Source organism: Phasianus colchicus, chromosome 25, assembly GCF_987193195.1.
Source record: "Phasianus colchicus chromosome 25, bPhaCol1.hap1.1, whole genome shotgun sequence".
Taxonomy (NCBI): domain Eukaryota; kingdom Metazoa; phylum Chordata; class Aves; order Galliformes; family Phasianidae; genus Phasianus; species Phasianus colchicus.
Genome location: NC_143460.1, coordinates 4887490 through 4909309, shown reverse-complemented (window position 1 = coordinate 4909309; position 21820 = coordinate 4887490). Strand labels below are relative to the sequence as shown.

General features: G+C 56.7%; 1 protein-coding gene across 1 annotated transcript; it reads left to right on the top strand.

The window, feature by feature from the left end:
* Positions 1–2434: 2434 nt before the first annotated feature.
* On the top strand, positions 2435–20866 carry AHCYL1 (adenosylhomocysteinase like 1). The gene is given in 19 exon segments (XM_090124805.1): positions 2435–2793; positions 12206–12317; positions 12850–12993; positions 13786–13886; positions 14128–14230; positions 14452–14546; positions 15353–15459; positions 15541–15657; positions 15785–15848; positions 17172–17260; positions 17745–17815; positions 18247–18341; positions 18416–18514; positions 19029–19097; positions 20171–20249; positions 20464–20526; positions 20529–20569; positions 20571–20694; positions 20782–20866. Coding segments are annotated over 18 exon segments (1608 nt in total). The 5' UTR covers positions 2435–2685; the 3' UTR covers positions 20622–20694; positions 20782–20866.
* Positions 20867–21820: the final 954 nt, after the last annotated feature.

Sequence of the window (21820 nt, the reverse complement as noted above, 5' to 3'; positions counted from 1 at the left end):
GAGCACCACGAGGCATTTCCTTCTCCAACCCCCCCCCCCCCAACACAGATCCCAGACCCCCATCCCTTTCTCTCTGTGTAAAACCAGTTCCCTTTGGGGGGGGGAGGGACACACACACAGGACACTGGGATATGAGAGTTCTTCAAAGCCATCTGATGGGCGTGCATGGGGTTTGCAGCTCAGGGGGTTTGCAGTTGGGGGGTTGCAGGCTGAGCCCCTCCATTGGTCACTGGGGGGGTGTGGGGGGGGGGAGCTCTCTGTGGGCCATTTGGGGCCGTGTTTGCTGACAAACAGGATTCCTCGAGGGCAGCTGACTCAGCCCAGCCCTTCCTCTCCTCAGCAGCAGTCGGGGGTTTCCCAGGTCCACATCCCCTTCCCAAGGAAGTGGGACCTATATATATCTGTCCGGATCTGGGCCATAGTGATTATGGTTGCATTGGGGGGGGGGGAGGTTGGTTGGGGTCAGAAGCTGCTTGGATTGTTCTCAAAGGGGTGAGCAGAGCTTGGGGGCTGTGGGGGGGGGGGTTAGGGGGGGGGCAGTGAGCCCCTGCCCTGCTGCAGCTGAATGGGTGGCTGTGGGGCAGTGGTGTTGGAGAAGAAGCCATGGGGAGGGAGGAAGAGGTGTGTGGGGGGGGCACGTCACCCACATTCATCCCCAGCACCCCCACGTGCTTTGGGCAGCCCAAAGCAAAGGCAAGTGAAGGAGGTTTAGGGGGCAAAATTGACACTTTTCTGGAGTCCTGAAAGTAGGTTGCAAAACCTCAATGCCCACTTTTGGGAACCTTAATGGGGGGATGAAGCCATTCCTATCCCTCCACGAGGGATATCACCCCAAGAGGGGAGATAATCTCTCCTGAAGGTAGACGACAGCCCCCAGGATGGATTTTTTTCACCTTAAAAACAGGTGATGTGCTCGGATGGAGCCGAAACCCCAAAGTTTGGGTGGGGGGGAGGGGGGAGGGGAGGAAAGAAGCATTGGCACTGGGGTGGCTGTGGATGGGGCACTGCTGGATCACAGCCCTCCCCATGGGGCTGCATGGCCGCAGACTGCTGACGGGGCAGCGCCGTCCCGGAAAGCACCGCAGGGCTGCGGTTCCCAACTTGGGGCCATCAGGGCAGCAGGGACAGATCCCGACCACCCTGATGGGATGGGTTGACTGGAGTGAGGACCGGCCTGGGCCTGATTTGTGGTCAGACAGAACAGTTTTGGTTAAAAGGATAAATAAAGGTCCGCAACGCTGCTCGCTCTGTGGGTTTGTATGGTGTGCGTATCCCCATTGCTGGGACTGGAGAGGATGGGGGGGGGGGTGGGTTTGGGGGCAGGGTGGGAAATAAGGATCCCAGGGGGGGAACCGGAGCCTCTCAGCACCGTGTGGATGGATGGACAGACGGACACAGGGACAGGATGAGCCACAGTGCTCATGGCATCGCCCTCAGCCCTGCCAGATCAACACTGGACGCAGCCATTGGGAAAACCACGGTGGGTTGGGCTGGGGGTGCTGACCCTCCCTGCACCTTACACCCCATCCCACCCCTCCCCACTGTGACGAATGCTTATTTCTTTGCTTTGGCTGCCCTCAAGCCATTCTTTAGCCAACCTTAATCTGTGCTCGGGATCACCCTGACCGAGCTGCAGGACCTTGTGCTCAGCCTCGCTGGACTCCATGAGGTTGGAGGAGGGGGGAGGAGGGGGGTGGGAGAGGGTTTGGAACTTAATGATCCTCTGAGTTCCCTTCCAACCCAAGGCATTCTGGGATTCGATTTATTTATTTATTACAGAATCAGAGAATCGGTGGGTTGATCTGATTTCTTCATTCCTTCATTCCTTCATTCCTTCATTCCTTCATTCCTTTATTTATTTATTTATTTATTCATTCATTCCTTTATTCCTTTATTTATTCCTTTAGTCCTTCATTAACCCTTCATCCATCCATTTATCCATCCATCTATCTATCCATCTATCTATCTGTCCATCCATCCATCCGTCCATCCGTCCATCAGTCCATCCATCCGTCCATCCGTCCATCCATCCATCCGTCCATCCGTCCATCAGTCCATCCATCCCTCCATCCATCCATCCCTCCATCCATCCATCCGTCTGTCCATCCGTCCATCCGTCCATCCATCCATCCGTCCGTCCGTCCATCCGTCCATCCGTCCGTCCGTCCGTCCATCCATCCATCCATCCATCCATCCGTCCACCCACCCACCCACCCACCTACCTAATCATCTATTCACTCCACGCCCCCCCCCCTCAGCCCCCTCCCCCTTTCCCGAAGTCCTCCCGCGGCGGTCCGTTCCCCCATTCAACCACCAGGGGGCGCCGTCGCTCCGTACCCCCACCCCCACCGCGTCACCTCTCGTCTCCTCCGTCTCGTCTCGCCGCTTCGCTTCTCCGGCGGGCGCGTGATGACGTCACCACGCACTGACGTCACGGCAGAGACGCCCCCGGCGCCTCGCGCGGCGCCCGCAGTGTCCGCCGCAGAGCGCTGCGAACCGGGAGCGAGCCGAGCCGAGCCGAGCCGAGCCGAGCCGAGCCGAGCCGAGCCGAGCCGAGCCGAGCCGAGCCGAGCCGAGCCGAGCCGAGCCGAGCCGAGCCGAGCCGAGCCGAGCCGAGCCGAGCCGAGCCGAGCCGAGCCGAGCCTGCTCTTCCCCTCCCCGCCCTCCGCTCCGCCCCGCCGCACGATGTCGGTCCCGGAGCCCGCCGGCGGCGAGGAGGCGAAGCAGGCCAAGGAAGCGGAGGACGCCGAGAAGTTTTCCTTCATGGCCACCGTCACCAAAGCTCCCAAAAAGGTACCGGGTCGGGATCCGCTCCGTCCTCCGAGGCGTCGAGCGGGGCGGAACGATGGGCTGAGCTGCGAGCGCTGCCGTGCGCCGACCCGGAGGGCGGCGGGTTGAAAACCGGCGTGCGGAGCGGAGCGGAGCGGAGGGCCGTGCTGGGAGCTGCGTGCGTCCTGCGGGACCGGCGGGTTGCGGTTCCTCCGTGCGTCCCTGCGGGGCTGCCGGCCGTCCGTGCGGGCGGGGAGCTGCGTGCTCAGAGCTGCGTGCCGGGAGCTGCGTGCTGGATGCGCTGCTCTCGTTGCCTGTCGGTCTGAAGGGGGGGGTTGGGGGTTTTTCTGTTTATTCAAGCTTTAGACGTGGCCCGGAGGAAGGAGCAGAGGAATGCGGAGCTGGGGTATTGCAGTCTCGCACGGGAGGCTCAGGCGTTGTTTTCCCGTTCTTATTGCTGTTGTCTTCCACGAAGCTGGGGTGTTTGTGGGGTGAGGCTGCGGCCGGTTGAGCCGGGAGGAGAGCAAGCGATGAATGCTGGAGCATCCTACGTAGAGAACGAGGGCTGAGCTCTGTGCCATCCGAGCCGGTGTTCGCAGAGGTGAGGTTTGCCCGTGCCTGGGCGGGTATAGGATGCTTTCTTCCCTCGGTTGCGTTGCCGTGCGCACGGCTGTTCGTCGCACAGCAGACGACAATGGCTGGGTGGTGATGGTGGAGGTGCGCTGGAGGCTGATAAGATCAGCAGGCGCTGAGATGCTGGGGAGCGTGCGATGCAGCTCTGAGGTCAAGGAACAAAATGCTTCGGGCCGCTGTTCTCCTTGCCTGGTTAAGTTTGTGCAAACAGGGCTCGGGAACGGCGGAAAGGACGAGGATGGAGAATTGCACGAGGATGGAGAATTGCCCTCCTGCGATACGGCGCTGAGTGCCCCCAGCTCCAGGCATTTCAGATGCCTTCCAAGCAGGATTGCAATTAAACCATTAAAATGCCTCTTGGTTTTAATGCAAGCCAAAGCTGCTTAAGGCAGTTCTCAGCACAGAAGATGGCTGAGAGGTGGAGCTGGAGGACGCCGTGAACCCTCCTTTGGCTTCCTTCAGCTTTGGGATGGAGTGCTGGGCAGTGGGGAGGGTGGCACGGCGCCGGGCTGTGTGTGACCTGCCACCAATGAGCTCCTCAGAGAGCAGCCTTGCCTCGTGCCAGTGCACAGGGTGGGTGACCCCAGCCTGGGGCTCTGCTCGAGCCCAAGGAAGCACAGTGGCTGCGTTGGAGGCGTGTGGACCCCACAGCATTACTCTCCTTGGTGACGCTGACCCAGGTGCGGTTTTTCCCTCTCCCGTCATTGATTTGCTTAAGGTGAAAAAGTGAAACGGCAGGAGGTAAGAGATTAAAAGATTACATACAATCAACTCCGGATTTAAGTCTCAGCCGCGGGTGTCCAGGTGCTCAGAGCTGTGGGATCCCTGCAGCAATGCGGCCGGTGCTCCTCCGGGAGCTGCTGGCATTGCCTGCAACCTCTGAAGCTCCTTTGCTGCTCTGCTTTACGGTAACTCGGGCTGTCAGCAAAACAGCAGCAGCCGTGGTGGGGGCGATTCGGCTGCTGGGCAGGCAGTGCTTTGCAGGCAGAGGTGAGTGATGCTGAGCCTGGTGTTCTCTCCTGCTCGTGCCCTGATGTAGGAGGGGAGGGGGGGAAGTTTTGCTTTGTGGACGCGGGGCTGAAGGAGAACAGAAGGGCAGTGCTCTGCCTGCACCCTGCGTGCCATCCGTGCTGCAGTTGTGCTGCCTGCACCCCCTGAGACCCGCAGGTGCCCTTGGAGGCGGATTTTCCCAGCCTGTCTCAGCTGGTTGCTGCAGCCCTGAGCTCCCGGCTGTGCCGTGTGTGCCCTTGAGCTGGAGGGGGGGTGGGGGGGACGACGACACCAAGGGGGAGCTTTGCGTGCCTCGTCCCTGTTTGTCACCCATCTGCCGTGAGCTCCCTGCGGGCACCTTCACGCTCGGGTGCTGGCGGACAGACGGACGTTCTCCCCCTCTGCAGCCAGATCTGCTTATTCATGCAGTGAACGTGGAATGGGCTCCAGGCTCAGCGCTGCGTGCTGGGGTTGGTGCTGCAGCCCTGCAGAGCTGTGCGCTGGGACACAGCGCTGCTGTGCTGTGGAGCTGGCAGGAGGTGGGAGCTGGGGACCCCGAGCAGCTTCTGCTGCAGCTTTTTGCTGCTGAGCCTTGCCTGACCTTGCTGCAGTCTGCTTCTGCCCGGCTCCTTCCCACTGCTGGGGTTCAGCCCTGTTGCTCTCCATCCTCACGTGTCTCTGCTCCCTGCCGTGTGATGCTCAGGAACCCAGCACCCCCTCGGCGTGTCCTGGGGACAGGGCTGCCCTTGCACTGACACAGCTCCCAGCGCTGCTCATTGCTGCTCTGCCTTTAATTTCATCCCTTCTCCTGGCTGCTCGTGAATCCTGCCTGCCTCTCACTGCCTGTCCCCCCACTGCGGCCACCTCCTCTGCTGGTTCTCAAACCAGATGCCGTGTGCTCAGCTGTTTGCTTCCTTCCCCAGCCATCTGTTCTTTTATCATCTCCCTGCACTTTTCCCTTCCCGTATCCAGGTGGAGTGCAGTGTGTGTGTGGGGGGGGGGCTGGGGGTCCTCCTGCTCAGCACAGAGCTGATTTAGCCTTTGCTTGGAGTGGGGAGGCAGCTGACACGTTGCTGTGCCCTATAGCTGGGGCCCCTGACCCATGGTGAGTGCGAGGTTGTGAGCTGAGATGGGAGCAGGGATTGGTGGTGCTTTGTTAAATGACAGCGCCTTTAATTAGTTCTGTGAAAGCTGCTCTTGGGTTGTTTCATCACTCTCCATTCTCCCCCTCCTGCAGCACACCAGGTCGGCTGTTCCCACTGCGCTTGCTGACCTTCAGGGGTAGGAAGGGGCTTGGATGCCCATTCCCAGCACTCCTCAGGAGCAGCTCCAGCCTTCTGGCTGTGCAAGTAGTAGATGGATGTGCTCTGGGGCTCCTGGCCCTGATGGGAGCACAGGAGGAATACTGGCAGCAAGGCACTGTTTTCCTTAGGCCTTTCCCAAAACGCACAACAGAGGTGGGTCCAGCCCTACACCAATACTTTCTTTGGGACCCTGACAGCTTTCCCCGTGTGATGCTCCCACCCCACACTGGATCCTGTTCGTGCTGTCCCTGCTCAGGGCTGTGCTGGGCGTCCTGCTCCAACAGCTGAGGCCAACCTGGCAGTGACCCTTGCCAATAAGCAGCTGGTTCAGCCCAGGGTTTTGCAGGTGAGGACCGTGCCCTGCTCCTCCCAGCAGCTCTGAGCACCACATCCCTGCTGTTTGAGCAGCGCTTAGTCTGCGAGATTTACTTCTGTCTGGCTGGACTCGTTATCATTGGGAGCTTCCTGTGGGCAACGCTGCTGTTTGCAGAGGGCTTTGCTTCGCTTCCTGCTGAGCCTTTTGATCGAGGCTGCTTATCTCTGCCTCACGTTGGCCTGGAGCATCGTGGGGACGTTCCTGCCAGCCCCACGGAGCGCTGCCCACTCGTGCCCACCCCCCTTTCTCAACGACTTCAGGAGCGTGGGTCGGTTTGAGGGGTTTAGGGCCACTGTAAGAGACTCCCCACCATCACAGCAGGGCCCCCAGTCGCAGCTGGAGGTGGGGGCTGCCTTTGGGAGACCACCTCGGTTGGCCCACGGCGTGTTTGAGCTGCGCCTTTTAATTCCACTCGGGGATCAATACGGTGGCCTTGGTAACGAGCTTATTGCTGCTGCAGAATCTGTTTACTTCAGGTTGGTGACGGCCAAAGGACTTCAATGGCCGGGGACATGATGTTCCAGCTAGTTAAACAGGCTGTGCTGTCATTCGGGTGAGGCTCCTGCTGCCTTTGGAGGTGGGAACGGCTTCTCCTTGGTGGCTCCTGCAGCCCGTTGGCAGAGCTCACGCTGCCCAACTTGGCTGGGATTTGTGCAGGTGGCAGGAGGCTGGGCTGTGAGCAGGACATGAGGATCCTTCACTTTTTATCCCTGTGGGTGTAAGTGAATCAACCCTGCTTGCAGGAGGGGCTGAGCTCTGCTCCTGCGTGATGCTGATCCCCTTACAGCCATTGGGGTGGAGCATCTTCCAAACACAGTTGGATCTTGGGGGTGAGGTGCTGGGTCTCTTGGAAGACCAAAAGAAGTCTTGAACTCCTGGGCTTCTGCAGGCTGTGTCTGGGGAGGAAGCCTGGATGTTGGGCAGCCTCACTGCTCGTGGCTTTGGGTTAGGGGAGGTTTGGGGTTTTCTGCCAGCTTGCACAGCAGGGCTGGCCGAGCCCTGTGACAGCACTCCTGTGTGTTCCCGTGTCCTTTTCAGGCCGGAAGAAGTTGGGTTTCATTTAAAAATGGCCATTAATTAAAGTTGATTCCCTGTCAGCTGTGACGCACGAACAGATTTCTGTGGCCTTCAAGCTCCAAAGTGTTTTGCTGGGGCTTTTAGTTCTCCGCCTGCCCTGGAAGCACCTTAATCCAGCAAGGTAGCTGCAATTAACACCAATTACCCCATTGCTCACAGGGTGCTGACGGGTGAGTTTGTGCCCTCTCCAAACCCATCACAGCTCTGAGCCCACAGAAGGCTCCTCCTGGGTGATGCTTTCCCTGTTTCCAAGCCTTATCAGCCCTCCACAAACCTTGCTATCTCTGCTGGGGGACGCGTGGGCTGACCCACCAACCTCTGTTTGCACTGCAGGAGGTGTCCAGGTAACCCCAGCTGCTTTTGTAGGGTTGATCCCTGCATCCTGATGGGCGTTTGCTGCCCATACAGACTCTGGTATCAGACTGCTCCAGGAGCTCTGCCATAGGGAGCAATGCTGTGACTGGAATCCTGGAGTCCAAGGACCAGGTGCCTTATCTGCTGCTGGAGAGCTTTCCTGTGCCACTGCTGGAGGCAGCACACCTTTGACCTGAAGGTGTTTATAAGGCAGCAATTATTCCCAGTTACTCTTTAACAGCCGGACGCTTAAAATCACATTGATTTTTATTTAATCCCGTGCTCTGTTTGTTTTTTTCCCTCGCCAGCCCTTCGGTGATTCGTGGGGTGGCTGAGAGCTCGCGGCGCTTTGCAGCCTTGTGAACCTTTGGAGTGGACCCCCTCCTTTCCTGCTGTTCCTACACCTCTCCCCTGCTCTGTAATTCTGTGCTCATGGAAACTTTTTTGGTTTTGTTTTTCATCCCCAGCCAGTGGAGGATGGAGGATGGCGTTAGGGCTCAGCCAGCTTGTTTGGCCAGGACCTCAGTGCCCTTGATTTCCTTGCTGGGAGCTGTAGAGCGTTCCAGGCTGAGGTTTGGCTGTGATTCCTGCTCAGCTCTGCCTTGCTGGCAGCAGCTCCTGAGCTGCAGGTATGGATGGAAGCAGCGCTCCATGGCGATGATCCCTCTTTGATCTGCAGAGCTGAACCAAATCATCCCCTGAAGCACATTGGGATATCTTCAAAGGCTTGGGAAGCTGTTGTGTCACCCAGGAGAAAGTCCTCGAGCCACGTGGGGCAGGAGTGGGTCCTGCTTGTTCGTGTGATGGCTGCTGCTCTGCGGGCCATCAGAAGATGCTGATGTTGCTGCTGCAGCCATGGCTAAAGCTGTGGGTGTTGCTCATGCCAACCCCCTGCCCATAGCATTATAGAATCATTGGAGTTGGAAGGGAGCATTAAAGGCCATCTCGTCCCAGATCTGCTCTGGCTCTGGTTGTGGCGTTTCTTTGCTGCTGAGTGGATTTGGGCTGGAAATCTGGTTGTGCCTCCAGCTTGGCCACTGCCAGCTCGTGCGGTCTCTCATCTTGTAGCCTGGTTCTGGCTCACCTGGCCAGCAGGAGGAGGTAGAATGGGGAGGCTGGATGAACCGCAGGTGCACAAATGTGCACCTGAAGACTTTCTCCAAACCTCCCCTTGCTGCTGGTTTGGGGCTTGGGATGGTGGGAGGTCAGGCTGGGAGCTGCTAGCTGCACCTTGCTGACCCCTCTGCCTCATTCCTTGGATCCTTCAGGGCAGTGTAGGCTAGAAATGCCCCTGGGGTTGGGTAACCTGGCAAGGCAGGTACCCCCAAAACACCCATAGCTGCCTTCATGACTTCTATCCCAAAACCACACGTATTTGGTTGAGCCCTGAGCAGCATCTTTGTCGCTGGTGTGCCGGTCCCTGCCCCCAGTGTGGACACTGCTGTCCTCGGGGAGGCTGCAGGAGCTGGGTTTGGTCAGCCCAGCTTGCAAGTAGGGCAGAGTGGGGCTGAGGACAGCATTTCCTGCCCAGGGCTGCTGCCAGCAACTGTGGCTGTGCTCCCCAGCAGCATCTCCAGGGCCTCTCTGGACGGGTGGTTGCAGGAACAGAGCCCAGAAGGAGTTGTCCCCTCTCCGGGGGGCTGTCCTGAGCAAACCTGCTGCTCTGCTCTTCTTTTTGACCTAGAAAATAAGAAAAGCCTCATGCTGGGTTGGTTTTTTTTCCCTCTTTTTCTTCTTTTTTTTCCCCCCTTGGCTGCTGTGTGGCTGGAGAGACCTCAGCCCCTGGGGTGCCTTTTCCCTTCCTTCCTGCCGCATTGAACTGAACACAGTGCCTCTCTGCTGCAAATAAATGAATTAGAACAATTGTCGTTTAGAAAAGTCCGAACTCAGCAGCACGGCAGGGCGAAGCTCTGCATGAGAACACAGCCACGGCTTCCCCAGAGCAAACTGCACATGGGAATGGGGTTGCTGCACAGGTAATTGTCTCAGTGCTGGGCTGGGCGTTGGAAACTGCCCATCTCCAGGCCTGCAGAGCTCTGTGTGCCCTCCCAGTATCTGGATGCCAGGGGATGGATGCTGAGATGGGAGGCATGGGCTGCCTGAATGTATGGGAACGACCAAGCAATGGGCTGCAGGCAGGTTGCAGGATGGGATGCTGTAGCGTGGGCAGCTGCTGACCACATCCCAGCCTTGGGGTGGTGTTAAATGGGGGTTGGCTGCCTCGTGTTGCTTTAGGTGGGTCATCTCCTTACCTCGCGTGGAGCTCGGAGCAGCTCCCACTGAGTCACACAGTGTGGGTGCACGGTGTGTTTGGGGTGCTGGTTGCAGTCCACACCACCTCGCAGGGAAGCGGCGATGCTGGGGAGCACTGGGGTGGGAGTGGGCACGTGTTTTGCAAGGGGAGGAAACGTACTTCTGCCTCAGCAGGTGTGATTGAGATTGCATGTGATTGCAGGCAGCACTGCTGGGCTAAAACTTGGCAGCAGGCATCCTAGTTGTTTACCTACAGGGCGACTCGCTGAGCCCTGCAGTCCCAGGCTGGATGCTCGCTGCTCACAGGCACACAGCTCTCACCCCCCCACCCGGCTCCATCCATCCTAGCCCTGCTGCATGCTGAGGGATTGGGGGATTTTCTGCCTTGCTGTAATGCAGCAGTGCCCAGCCAGTGCTGCAGGCCTGTCGTGCCAAGCGGGTTCGGTTCAGAAGCCGCTTGCTGCCTTGGGTGATAATTTTAGATGGGACAGATTTTGCTAAGCTGCACAGCTCTGGTAAAGCCACGGTGGGGATTACTGTGGTTAATTCAGCAGTCTGTTTCCTTAGCAGTGATGTTTCTTTTTCCCTTGGTTCAAACCCCCGTTCCCAGAGCTGCTGCTCCAAGCAGTCGGGACCGTGCTGTGCTTTGGAGCTGCTGCTGTGTCCATCAGTGGGGATGGTGGTGGTGCAGCACAGCCCCATCCCCACCCTCACCCCATCACATCTCCTGTTTGCCATCCACAGGGAGGTGTTACAGCTCGGCTGCCATGCGCTGGGTGCCCAAGCTGGGTGCTGACACGTGCCTGCTGCCCGTGCTGCAGCACCAACCTGCATTGTCTGCATGGCTTTTATCTCCTGGGTTCACCTCTTCCCTGGAAACCTTTTCCTGAGATAGAGAAAACACCTCAGCTCGTGCTTTAAGCTGGTTTAATGCCAGCAGCTGTTTGATGGGGGCATGTTTACACCCTCTGTGCTGACAGATTGCCAGAGGGATGGGCTGGGAGTGGTGCTGTGCTGGTGTTGTTGCTGCTCTGCTTTCCACCTGGAGGTGCCCACCAGCACTGTGCTGCTGCAGGAGTGGCACAGCCATCTTTGGGCTCTTTTTGGTAAGCTGGAGCCAAGCAGCAGGCCTTGAGCAGAGCCTGCCAGTGTCATTCCTCTGTTGGAAAGGCAGTGTGTCCCCCAGGATGTGGCTGCTGACCTCCTGTTCCTCCTCCCTCTGCACCGAGCAACCTAAAAGGATTGCAAAACCAAAGCTGCAAACTCCACTGAGCATCCCCAGTGCTCCCACCAATGCACGCAGCCCCTGCAGCATGCAGCCATCCTCTCCCAGGTTCCTCCTGTCTGGGATGAAGCTAAATAGCTTCATTCTTCTGCTCTCCAAGCCTGCTTGCCACATCAGAGCTTTTGGGATTGCAGTGGCATGGAAACCCCCTCCTTAAGGCCTCTATGCTGATCTCTTTGGGGCTCTTCTCGAGGTTTCCGATGCCCGTGGGGATGCTGTTAATGTTGCTCCCTGCAGTGAGGTCTCATCCTTATTAAAGTGCCCAAATTAAATCCTGCAGTGACCATCAGAGGGAAGAGACCACGCTGGGGCTCTTTGTCAGCAGGGTGGGGGTCCTGTCCCCTGTCAGCATGCCTGGGGCTCTTTTCTTTTCCTCATTGCCTTGGATGCAGCTCTTGCAGGAGCAGTGGGGCTGTTTCTGGCTGAGCAGAGGCACTTTGGGGCTGTTTTGCCCTTTCTTTGAGGCTGATGGAGCCGTGAGTTGCCTCTGGCCAAAGCAGGAGGGAGGGAGAGCTATTGGAGGGCATCTCTTCCAATGGAAACATCTGTAGCACACAGGAGATTGAAAGTCAATGCAATGTCAACCGCGTTTTGTTGAAATGTTCTCTCGCTGGTTTTCTCCCCCCAGCTCTTAGTGTGGGTTTTGGAAGGACGTGCCTTGTTTTTAACCTGGGAAAAGAGATAGGAGTGCCGGGATCACAGCTGGTTCTGGGACCAACCCGCCTCTGTCAGTGCTGTGTTTTTGGGCAGAAACCAACAGAATTGGTGAGGGAGGGGCTGATGGAGCTGCAGCTCTGTGCTGGGCTGCATGGGGACCTCAGTCACCCAGGGCTTGACCAGGGGGCTGCACCCTGCTCGCCCTGCAGGAGCACACCGACGTTCTTGGAGCCAGAGCTGGGATGTTCCAAGGCTCTTTGTTTTAACCTCGGGTCTCAGGCATCAAATCTGCTGCAAGCTTCTGGTGGTGGGGATAAAGAGGCAGAAAAGGAGGTTCTGTTTTGGGCATCTGTAACCACGGAGCCACTCCTGGGTACGTTTGGTAGCACCCACTTCTGTGACAGCAGTGCACTGAAAGGAGCCCTGCGCCCGTGTAGCCACAACAGATGAAGTTGCCTTAAGGAACACGGGCTCACCCAACACTTCTCTTCTCTTTGCATCTCTCAGCAAATCCAGTTTGCAGATGACATGCAGGAGTTCACCAAGTTCCCAACCAAGACCGGCCGCCGCTCCCTGTCCCGCTCCATCTCGCAGTCTTCCACCGACAGCTACAGCTCTGGTAGGTGCTGTGTCTGACCCCGGGGCTGCTGGCAGTGCCACTGTGGATGTGGCATTGGTTTCGGGATGCTCTGTATTGCTGGGCTGCGCTCTGATGTGTAAGGGGCAGTTTTGGGGTTTGGGGAGGTTTGTGTTCTGCTAAATCAGCCTCATTCGTTCTCGTAGTTGGGCTTCAGTGCATCACACAGCACATCCCAAGGAGGTTGTGGATGCCTCAGCCCTGCAGGCATTCAAGGCCTGGATGTGGCTCTGGGCAGCCTGGTCTGCTGGTTGGTGACCCTGCACACAGCAGGGGGTTGAAACGAGATGAGCATCGTGGTCCTTTGCAACCCAGGCCGTTCTGTAATTCTGTGATCACTCAGCACTGAGTTGTTTTTCAAGAGTGAGAGTGCCAGATTCCTTACAGACACGGGCTTTCCTTGGGAGATTTGTAGCCTGAGCCATAAACACGTGTGTGCATGAAAGCCAGGAAAGCAAAACGGGGCAGAGAGCACCAGGGCTGGGGGTGACACACGTTCCTCTGCTGGCTTTAGCTGCCTCCTACACAGACAGCTCTGACGATGAGGTGTCTCCCCGTGAGAAGCAGCAAACCAACTCCAAAGGCAGCAGCAATTTCTGCGTGAAGAACATCAAGCAGGCAGAGTTTGGACGCCGGGAGATTGAGATTGCTGAGCAAGGTGAGGGGGTGTGGGGGGGTCTGAGGGCTGGGTGCTGTGCTTGTGCAGGTGAGAGCTGAGCCAAAGGGATCCCAAGAACTCTCCTCGTGGTCTTGGGTGCCTCAGGTGCCTTCTCTTCCCTCCACAAATCAGCACACGATGTGGGGAAGAGCTAAAAGCAACAGCAAGCATGAACGATACGTTGCATGTTTTTGAATGGCAGCAGGGCTCTGCGTGTTCCTGGGGTTTTGGATGGGAAGCCTCAGTGGGAGAGGATCTTGCAGCTCCTTTGGAGACACTAAAACTGTCTCAGCCCCTTCCCTTGGGGCTTGTGGGAAGCTGAGTTACCGTTCTGATTGGGTAACTTTGCTTCCAGGCTCCTTTTAGACACGAGCTACCAAAGCCAGAGAAGGGTACAGACACATTTAGAGCAGCTCTTTTGAGGTATGGCAGCACTGTTTCCATCTTTAGGTGTTTCTTATTGACGTGACTCTGCTGCAAGGCTGGTGATGCCCATAGTGGGGGCACACTGATGCTTGCCCTGGGCAGCACCCACCCCACACCCCCTTTGTCTGGGAGATGCTGTGTCCCCGTGGCTTTGCCAAGTGGCAGATGATGCTGGTGTCCTGTTCCCAGTTTGAGCAGAGCTGTCAGAGCAGAGGCAGGGAGGTTTCTCCCTGACTGCACAGTGACTGTGGCAAGAGCAGTGGGGCTGGATGTGTCCTGTGAGACTCTTGAGAGGGGAGCAGGTCTGGCAGAAAGGGGCCCGCCTTGAAGTAAGCCATCATTAAAACCCCTGCGTTCCTTTTGCAGACATGTCTGCTCTGATTTCACTCAGGAAGCGAGCTCAAGGGGAGAAACCTTTGGCTGGAGCTAAAATCGTAGGCTGTACGCACATTACAGCACAGACTGCGGTGAGTGGCTTCTTATTTTGGGCACCCAAGGTGGGAAAACCCAGCTTTTCCCCATTGTCCTCCTTTGGGGAATTGCTGAAGACCCCTCCGCGTTCCTGGAAACCTCTCACAGAGGTTCTGCTGCCTGCATTTTCCCTGGGCAGTGTTTGTTGGAGCTGCTCCCCGCTCCATCCCTGGCTGCACCCTGCAGCAGGGGCTGTGCTGGGGCTGTGCCCCCCCTGCTCACCCCTCTGTCCCACAGGTGCTGATTGAGACGCTGTGTGCGCTGGGAGCACAGTGCCGCTGGTCTGCCTGTAACATCTACTCCACCCAGAACGAGGTGGCAGCTGCCTTGGCAGAAGCAGGTGAGTGCTGCTGACCTACGGGGCAGCATCCCTTCCAGTCCCTCTCCCAGCTCTGCAGCTTTGTTCCAGGAAAGGGTCGGACCGAATATCTTTTAGGGATGGATGTGTAGGTGTGATCCTGGGCTTTGATCCCTGCGTGGTTTTCCATATCTGGGGTTTTCCCAAGCAGAAAGTTCTGCCAAGCTCAGCGGGTGCCAAGGATGCTCCTCTTCTCCTTCTAGGTGTTGCCGTATTTGCCTGGAAGGGAGAGTCAGAGGATGACTTCTGGTGGTGCATTGACCGCTGTGTTAACGTAGATGGCTGGCAGGCTAACATGGTAACGAGCCTTCTTCCAGCCCTTCCTCTTCCTCTGTGGAGCCATCACTGGGAGCTCCTCACCCTTCCCTCCCTGGGGCTGTTCTTAGGAGCCTGCCGTTGTGCCTGGGCACCTGCTGGTGTTGTAAAGGTCTTTGAGTCCGTGCCAAAATCATGGGGGTCATGGAGAATGGCAGCTGGAGCTGGGCTGGGGGTCACTGTGAAGGTTGTGGGAGCTGCAGGGTCCTGAGCTGTACAGCACGATGGCATGGGAGCATCTCCTGCTGCAACCTGGCAACGAGGCAGGAAACCACGAGACCTCTCTCCCTGTGGGAGCTGCCCTGACTGCTCCTCTCTTGACGCAGATCCCGTCTGCAGGGGTTTCTGAGGGCTGTGTTGCCTTGCTGAAAGCAGCTGATGCCTCTCACTGCCTTGGCTTGGGGTCTGTGATCACAGATGATGTGAGAGCATGTGGCACAGGACTGACAGCTCCTGCAGCCTTTCCTCTCAGCTGTTTGCTTGTGGGGCACAAATGCTGTAGCTCCCTCCTGAACCTCAGGCTGTTCAGTTAGTGCTGCCTGTGGCTGTGTTTCCAGGCTGCAAAGCAGTAGCAGGGACAGAAAACCCTGTTAGGATCCATTGGCTCCACACAGGGTACAAAATCCTCCCTTTCAAAGGGGCCCCTGAAACAACCAGGAGGACCCAGGAGTCCTGGCCCATAGGCAGCTCTCCATCAGTGCCTGCAGATGCTCTCCATCTCTCTGTACTCACCCCATCCCCTGCAAGTGCTTTTCCTGGTGCCCCATGCTCTTACTTGCTGTTCTCTAGATACTGGATGATGGTGGGGATCTGACCCATTGGGTTTATAAGAAGTACCCCAACATATTCAAGAAGATCCGAGGGATTGTGGAGGAGAGTGTGACCGGTGTGCACAGGTAGGGGGTTGGGAAGGCTGACCTGAACATCTCTCGTTGGGTTGCTGCTGTCTGCTCTGACCTGCCTCTGTCCCCTTCCAGGCTGTACCAGCTCTCCAAAGCTGGGAAGCTCTGCGTGCCAGCCATGAATGTGAATGACTCTGTGACCAAACAGAAATTTGACAACCTGTATTGCTGCCGGGAGTCCATCCTGGACGGGTGAGTGCAGCCCTCATCCCCATCCCCAGGGCTGCTCTGCCCTCGCTGTGTGTTTGCAGGACCTGGTTTTGGGGCCCCTTGCTGTGTGCCTGACCGGTCCCAAAGCAGGTCTCTCTCTGTCCTCCAGCCTGAAGAGGACCACAGATGTGATGTTTGGAGGGAAGCAAGTGGTGGTTTGTGGCTATGGGGAGGTGAGTTTCGTGAGCCTCCCCCCAGCCATCCTTTCCTCTAGTTCAGCGTCCTGCCCCTTCCCTGCTCACGTTTGATTGATGGAGGAAATCAGATCTGGTGAGCTGTTAGGAGAGACATCTTGCTAGAGCCCTCCGGGAGGGTGGAGAGCAAGCATCACATTTCCCAGTTTGCCTGCAGATCAGCTGAGCTGCAAATACAACAGTTGCTAGGAACGCTGGCCTGAATGATAACTACCCATGGGTGCTCCCATCTGCTGTCCCTGGCTCGAGTTCAGCATGCAGCCCGGCTGTTGCTGAGCCTGTGGCAGAGGAGGCGAAGGGCAGGCTGCCTCTTGCTGGTGGATGATGTTCTGGCAGGGGGAGATCCTACCACAAGCTTGTAAATGATTCTGCCCTGGAAGAGCGCGGAGCTGGGAGCTGACACCTTCCCTCCATCTGTGTGCTGTCTGTGTGGGTGTTTATCTTCCCGTGCTGCAGAGGGCCTGGCAGTAGCTGCAAATGCTCTTCCCAGCAGGAACACGCTTCCTAATTTATTTAGACACCAATGGAGCTCAGCTCTGCTCGACTGAGAAGCTGTGCTGGCTCTCTCCCAGGCTCTCTGCGGTGCTGTGTGCCTCTCCAACCATGAGTTATGCTGAGAGTTGTTGTCCCAGGGGCCTGTCCTGCAGTTCTGCAGACCCAAGGAGCCTTTTCACCCTCACTGGTTCACCCTTTGGATGTGGGTTGATGTCCCAGTTTGCCCTTTCTGGCCGTTTTTAGCAGCTGTGGTTGGAGCTGGGTGATACGTGGGAGTGTCTGGTGGTGTTTCTTACCTGGTAGCATGTGGGTGCACCCAAAACAGGGCTGAGCACGGGCACGTGGAGTCTATCAGGTGTTAGCATGGGTAAATGGCACTGAGAAAAGGGCTTTGCTGCTGAGCTTCTGTGTCATTCTGTAGTGGAGAGAGAGGACTCGAGTCACAGGTGCTATTATAGGAGCTCTGCTTCCCCCTGCTGATGCAGGGAGCCATGGGGTGGCGGATCTGTCCCCCCATCAGTGCAGGGCAGCTCTGAATGTCAAGGAAACCCTGTGGTTTAAAGGCAGCAGGGGGAAGTACAGGCTTATGCAAGCTGTGCTGACTGTGAGTGGGGTGGTTTGGAAGCTCCTGCCAGCTGGTGGTGTGCTGGAGGGGAGCTGGGCACATGGTAGCCAACAAGTGGAATTCTGCCTCGCTCAGCTGCTCCTGGCCTTGGGGCACAGCTGGGGGAATGCTCAGGATGTTTTGGGGAAGGGAATTTTAGCACACCCTGCTTTTGTCTTCACATCAGTGCTTTGCCTTGGCAGGTTGGCAAGGGATGCTGTGCTGCTCTGAAAGCCCTGGGAGCGATCGTCTACGTCACGGAGATCGACCCCATCTGTGCTCTGCAAGCCTGGTGAGATGTTACATGTTGCTTGTGAGCATCTCTTCCTCTGCTCTCCGGCCTCCTGCAAACCCTCAGAGAGGCTGAAACAGAGGCAGGAGGATCTGTGGCTAAGCTCAGAGAGCATTCATCTCTTTGGGGTGTAACGGGGAAAGACCAGGGCAGCTTCAGGGCTTGTTCAGTGGTGGGATACCAGGCAGTAGGCTGCTGCAGCCAGCTGGCTTGGAAGGCTGCTGTAAGCATTCCTGCAGGGCTGGCAGAGCGCTTCATACATCCCCAGCTCCCACAGCATTGTGAGAGCAGGTTTGATGCCAGATCCTTTGAGCCATTCCACTCACATCTGGCATCTCTGGGGGTGTGGAAGGACAGCCTGGCTGCTGCCATCAGTGATTCAGAGCTACTCCAGCAGTGTAGGACTGAGATCCCTTCTGGCCTAAGGCAGAGAGGAACCAGGCTTCTCCTCCTTATTGTGCTTCCTGTCCCCCTTTCTCACCAGCATGGATGGATTTCGGGTGGTGAAGCTGAGTGAAGTAATCCGTCAGGTCGACGTCGTCATTACCTGCACAGGTAGGGAGGGAGGGGGTCCTGGGTGAGCCTCAGTGCAGGCTGAGGAGTGGTCATTTCCCATTGGTGTCACAGGGGGTCTGTAGCCACTGGGATGGACACTCTGCTGCCAGGAGTTCCTCATTTTACGCTGGCAATAGCTGCTCTCTTTGGAGAGCTTTTCCTCTTAACTCCCAGCCTTCAGTTTGACCGCAGTCTTCCTCAGTCCCTGGGAAGGGGGACTTCAAAGCCATAAGTCCTCAAAGGGTTTTTGGGCTCTCCTGGCCCCTGGTGAATTCGTGGGACCAGAGGCAGCACTCAGCACGTGTTTTTCTGTGATCAGCCGGGAGAATGATGTCACCCCAAGCTGGGATTCCTTCACCCAAGCGCAGGGAAGGAGAAATGTGAGGGTTTATATTCCCACTGCCTCGGGTTCATCTCTGCCCTGCCCGCAGGAAACAAGAACGTGGTGACCAGAGAACACCTGGATCGGATGAAGAACAGCTGCATCGTGTGCAACATGGGCCACTCCAACACAGAAATCGATGTGGTGAGTGTCCCTGCTGCCCTTGCCTGCCCTGTGGTCGCCTTGTTGTGATTCCAGCCTCTCCATCCTGCCTGCAGACCAGCCTCCGGACCCCCGAGCTGACCTGGGAGCGGGTCCGTTCCCAAGTGGACCACGTCATCTGGCCGGATGGGAAGCGGGTGGTGCTGCTGGCTGAGGTGTGCTGGGAGCTGTGCGTCCACCAGGAAATCTCTCAGGGTCAGAATTGGAAAGGGAGGTACCCCTGGGAGAGCTCAGGAAAGGCTTTCTCGATGTCTTTTTATTATTATTATCCTTTAGAGGAGGTATCACGTACCACAGAGGTGCCATCTGATCTGTTCTTTTGAGCCAGGAGCCGTGCCTGTCAGCCAAATACCCTCTGCATCTAGCTTTTACAGGGTTTCCCACCCAGCAAATGGGGGTTGGTTGTCTCCTCTTCCCACTCGAGCTCTCCTGGCAGCAGGAGAGACTCCCAGTTCCTAGCAACCACAGAATCTCCATTCCCCAAAGCTGAGGGCTGGGGTGGGAACTAAGGCACCCACTCCTGTGGGTGGCTCTTGAATCACTGCCCTGTGGTTGTCCCCAGCCCCAGGGAGGGATAGAGAGATAGAGGTGAGTCCTATCTCCAGATCTGATTTGTTTTGCCTCAGAGGCACACTCAGCTCTCAGCACCCCTCTCCTGCTGTCTCTTAGGGCCGTCTTCTCAACCTGAGCTGCTCCACGGTTCCCACTTTCGTCCTCTCTATCACAGCCACCACTCAGGTCCGTACCCTGGGGGGCAGAGAGGGGGGTGGGGATGCTGCGGGGTCTTGCACAAGCTTTGGGGTGGGGATGTTTTGGAAGAAGCAGGGAACACACAGTTGGATGCTTGGGATCGCTGGCGCCAGACGGAGCCACCACCTCTTGGCTGGGATGTGGGTAACGATGGTGTGAAGTTGGGAGGTAGCTTTTAAATGAGCCTGGCTTTGCTCTGACAGTTCCTGCTGTGCAGTAAGCAACCGGAGAGCTTCCTGAGCACAGGTTTAAGCTTACTTCAAAGCAAGGCTTTGTTCCGTCTTGAGACGCCTGATTTCTAAGTAACAACAACAAGAGTGAGTTTTGGGGATCCGGGAGTCAGTGGTTAAACTGCTTTTGAGCATCAGCGCTGCCTCAGCTGGGCGGACACAGCTGAGTCCTGCTCTGTTTGCACCGACTCCACCTTTTCAAAGAAAAAGATGATTAAATCTGGCTGAGCCACGCGATGTGTGCTCAGCATTGGCTGCAGTGCCACGGGTGAGAGAAAACTGCTGGGCTGAGGGCTGAGCCCACCTCTGTGAAGGAGGGGAGGGCGCTCACGTCGGTGGTGGTGGGGGGGGGGGGGAAGTTTTCTTTTCCTCGCTGTGCAAACTGATAGGGATGGGAGCTGTGTTTCGGATCTGGCTCTCAGCTGTCTGTGCTGGCACTTGGGGGAGATGCAGTTTTATTCCTGCTGAGGGAGAGGCTGTGGGTTTTGGAGCTCTGCCTCCGGCTTAAAACAAGCAGTCCGTTCCCACGTGGTGCAGCAGCCTCACAGTTTGGGGGAATTAGAGCTGCTCCCCTTTCCTTCACCCTCACGCTGTGCTTTTCCCTCGGGTATTGATCCCCAATGCTGCCACCAGAGCAGGTGATGTCTCATCTCCAACCCCTGCAGTCCTGCCCTGTGCCAGCAGGGTCCTGAGAGAGGTGGAGAGGGCTGGAAGTGCATCTTTGGGGGCATTTTGGAAGTGGTCGCCACTCCCTCAGGCTTCCAAATCCTTACCTCCATCTGCTGTGTGTTGGTGTCCTGGCTGTCCCTCACCCTGCTGTGATGTCTGCAGGCTCTGGCTCTGATTGAGCTGTACAACGCTCCCGAGGGCCGTTACAAACAGGACGTGTACCTGCTGCCCAAGAAGATGGGTGAGTGAAGAAGCTGCCTCTCAGAGCTGCTTCCTGCACTGCTTTCTCCCCCTGGTTGATCTGGGGCAGAGAGGTTTCGGATGTAAGGACAAACTGAGAGGTGGGCTGAACAAAACCTCCAACGAGAGGATGAGTTTGGGGAGGATGACCCCAAAACACCTGCAGGTCTTTCCTTTTCTGTTCTGCAGTGCTGTGGGTGTCCCTTAACCTGCAGGCTGGAGGTTTTCATCCACCTTTTGGGGCACAGGGCTCCATCAGGTGCAAAGTGCCAGGAGACCCCCCTCCTGCTGTGTGATGAGTCCCCTTCCCTCTCCTGTTCCCCAGATGAGTACGTTGCCAGCTTGCACCTGCCTTCCTTCGATGCTCACCTGACAGAACTGACAGATGACCAGGCGAAATACCTGGGACTCAACAAAAACGGGCCTTTCAAACCCAACTACTACAGGTCAGTGCCTTTGCTGGAGGTTTGCTCACTCTTTTGCAGGTGGGAGCTGCGTCCCCAAGCCTCACTGTCCCATCCCTTCTCTTCCAGATACTGATGGACCATACCTATGAAGGACCAGACCACACAAGGCGACATTAGGGAGATTATTTTTAAAGATCATTTCATTTTGGTTCACTTTTTTTTTTTTCTTCTTCTTTTAACCAACAACGAACCCCGTTTTTACATTGACCAGTGTGATTTTAAGGTCACTTTTGTTTTTCCTTCTCATTTTCACCCTCCTACGTGGTTGCATCTCTGTGATCTCAGCACAGAGCCTGGGATCTTCTCCCTGCTTCGATGTGGCTGAGGCCGCTGGTGGCTCCCAGCCTGGTTCCCTCTCCTGCTGTGTGAAGGGCAATTTGTCTTTTTTTTTTTTTTTTAACCTTCTCTGAGATATCTGCAGATCCGGAGATGCTCTTCTACCTTACCTTAACGTTTTCTTTCTTTGTGTGGATTATCTGCAACTTCTAAATTGCCTTAAAGAGCCCAGTTTTAGCTGCTAGTTCGATGCTCCTAGCTCTGCTCGGGAGCAGAGTGGCACCTGCTGGCCACCTCGCGAATAGGTGACTGTCCCACCTGGCTGGGGTCCCTTATTCAGTTGCTGGCCGGGTCTGGGGAGCTCACTGTTTCAGGGTGCTAATCTGAATACAGATGGGGGTCACTTAACCCAGCATCATCCTCATCTCTCTTAGTTGTTTTTTTTTTTTTTTTTAGTCAAACTGCACCTTAATTTGAGTTGAAAACATATCTTTTTTCTTTCTTTCATTCTTTTCCTTTTTTCTGATCCTTACAGAGGGGCGATGTGTCCGGCCGTGGAGTTTGGGCTCCATCCAAGCAGCCCCATCTCCCAGCAGGACACAGCGGGTGCTGTTAAAAGTGTCTGCATTTTTTTTTTTTTTATTTTTGGAGGGCATTTCACTTTCTTTCCAAGGCGGATGCACAAACTGAGCCTTCCCCATCCCCCGGTGGGCCCTCTGCACCCTGGGCTCCCCTCGCTGCCCACCCCCGAGCTGAGCTTCCTCAGCAGCATCCCGCAGTGTTCCAGCCACTCTCATCGCCTCCTTCTTCCCTTCCCCATCCTCTCTGG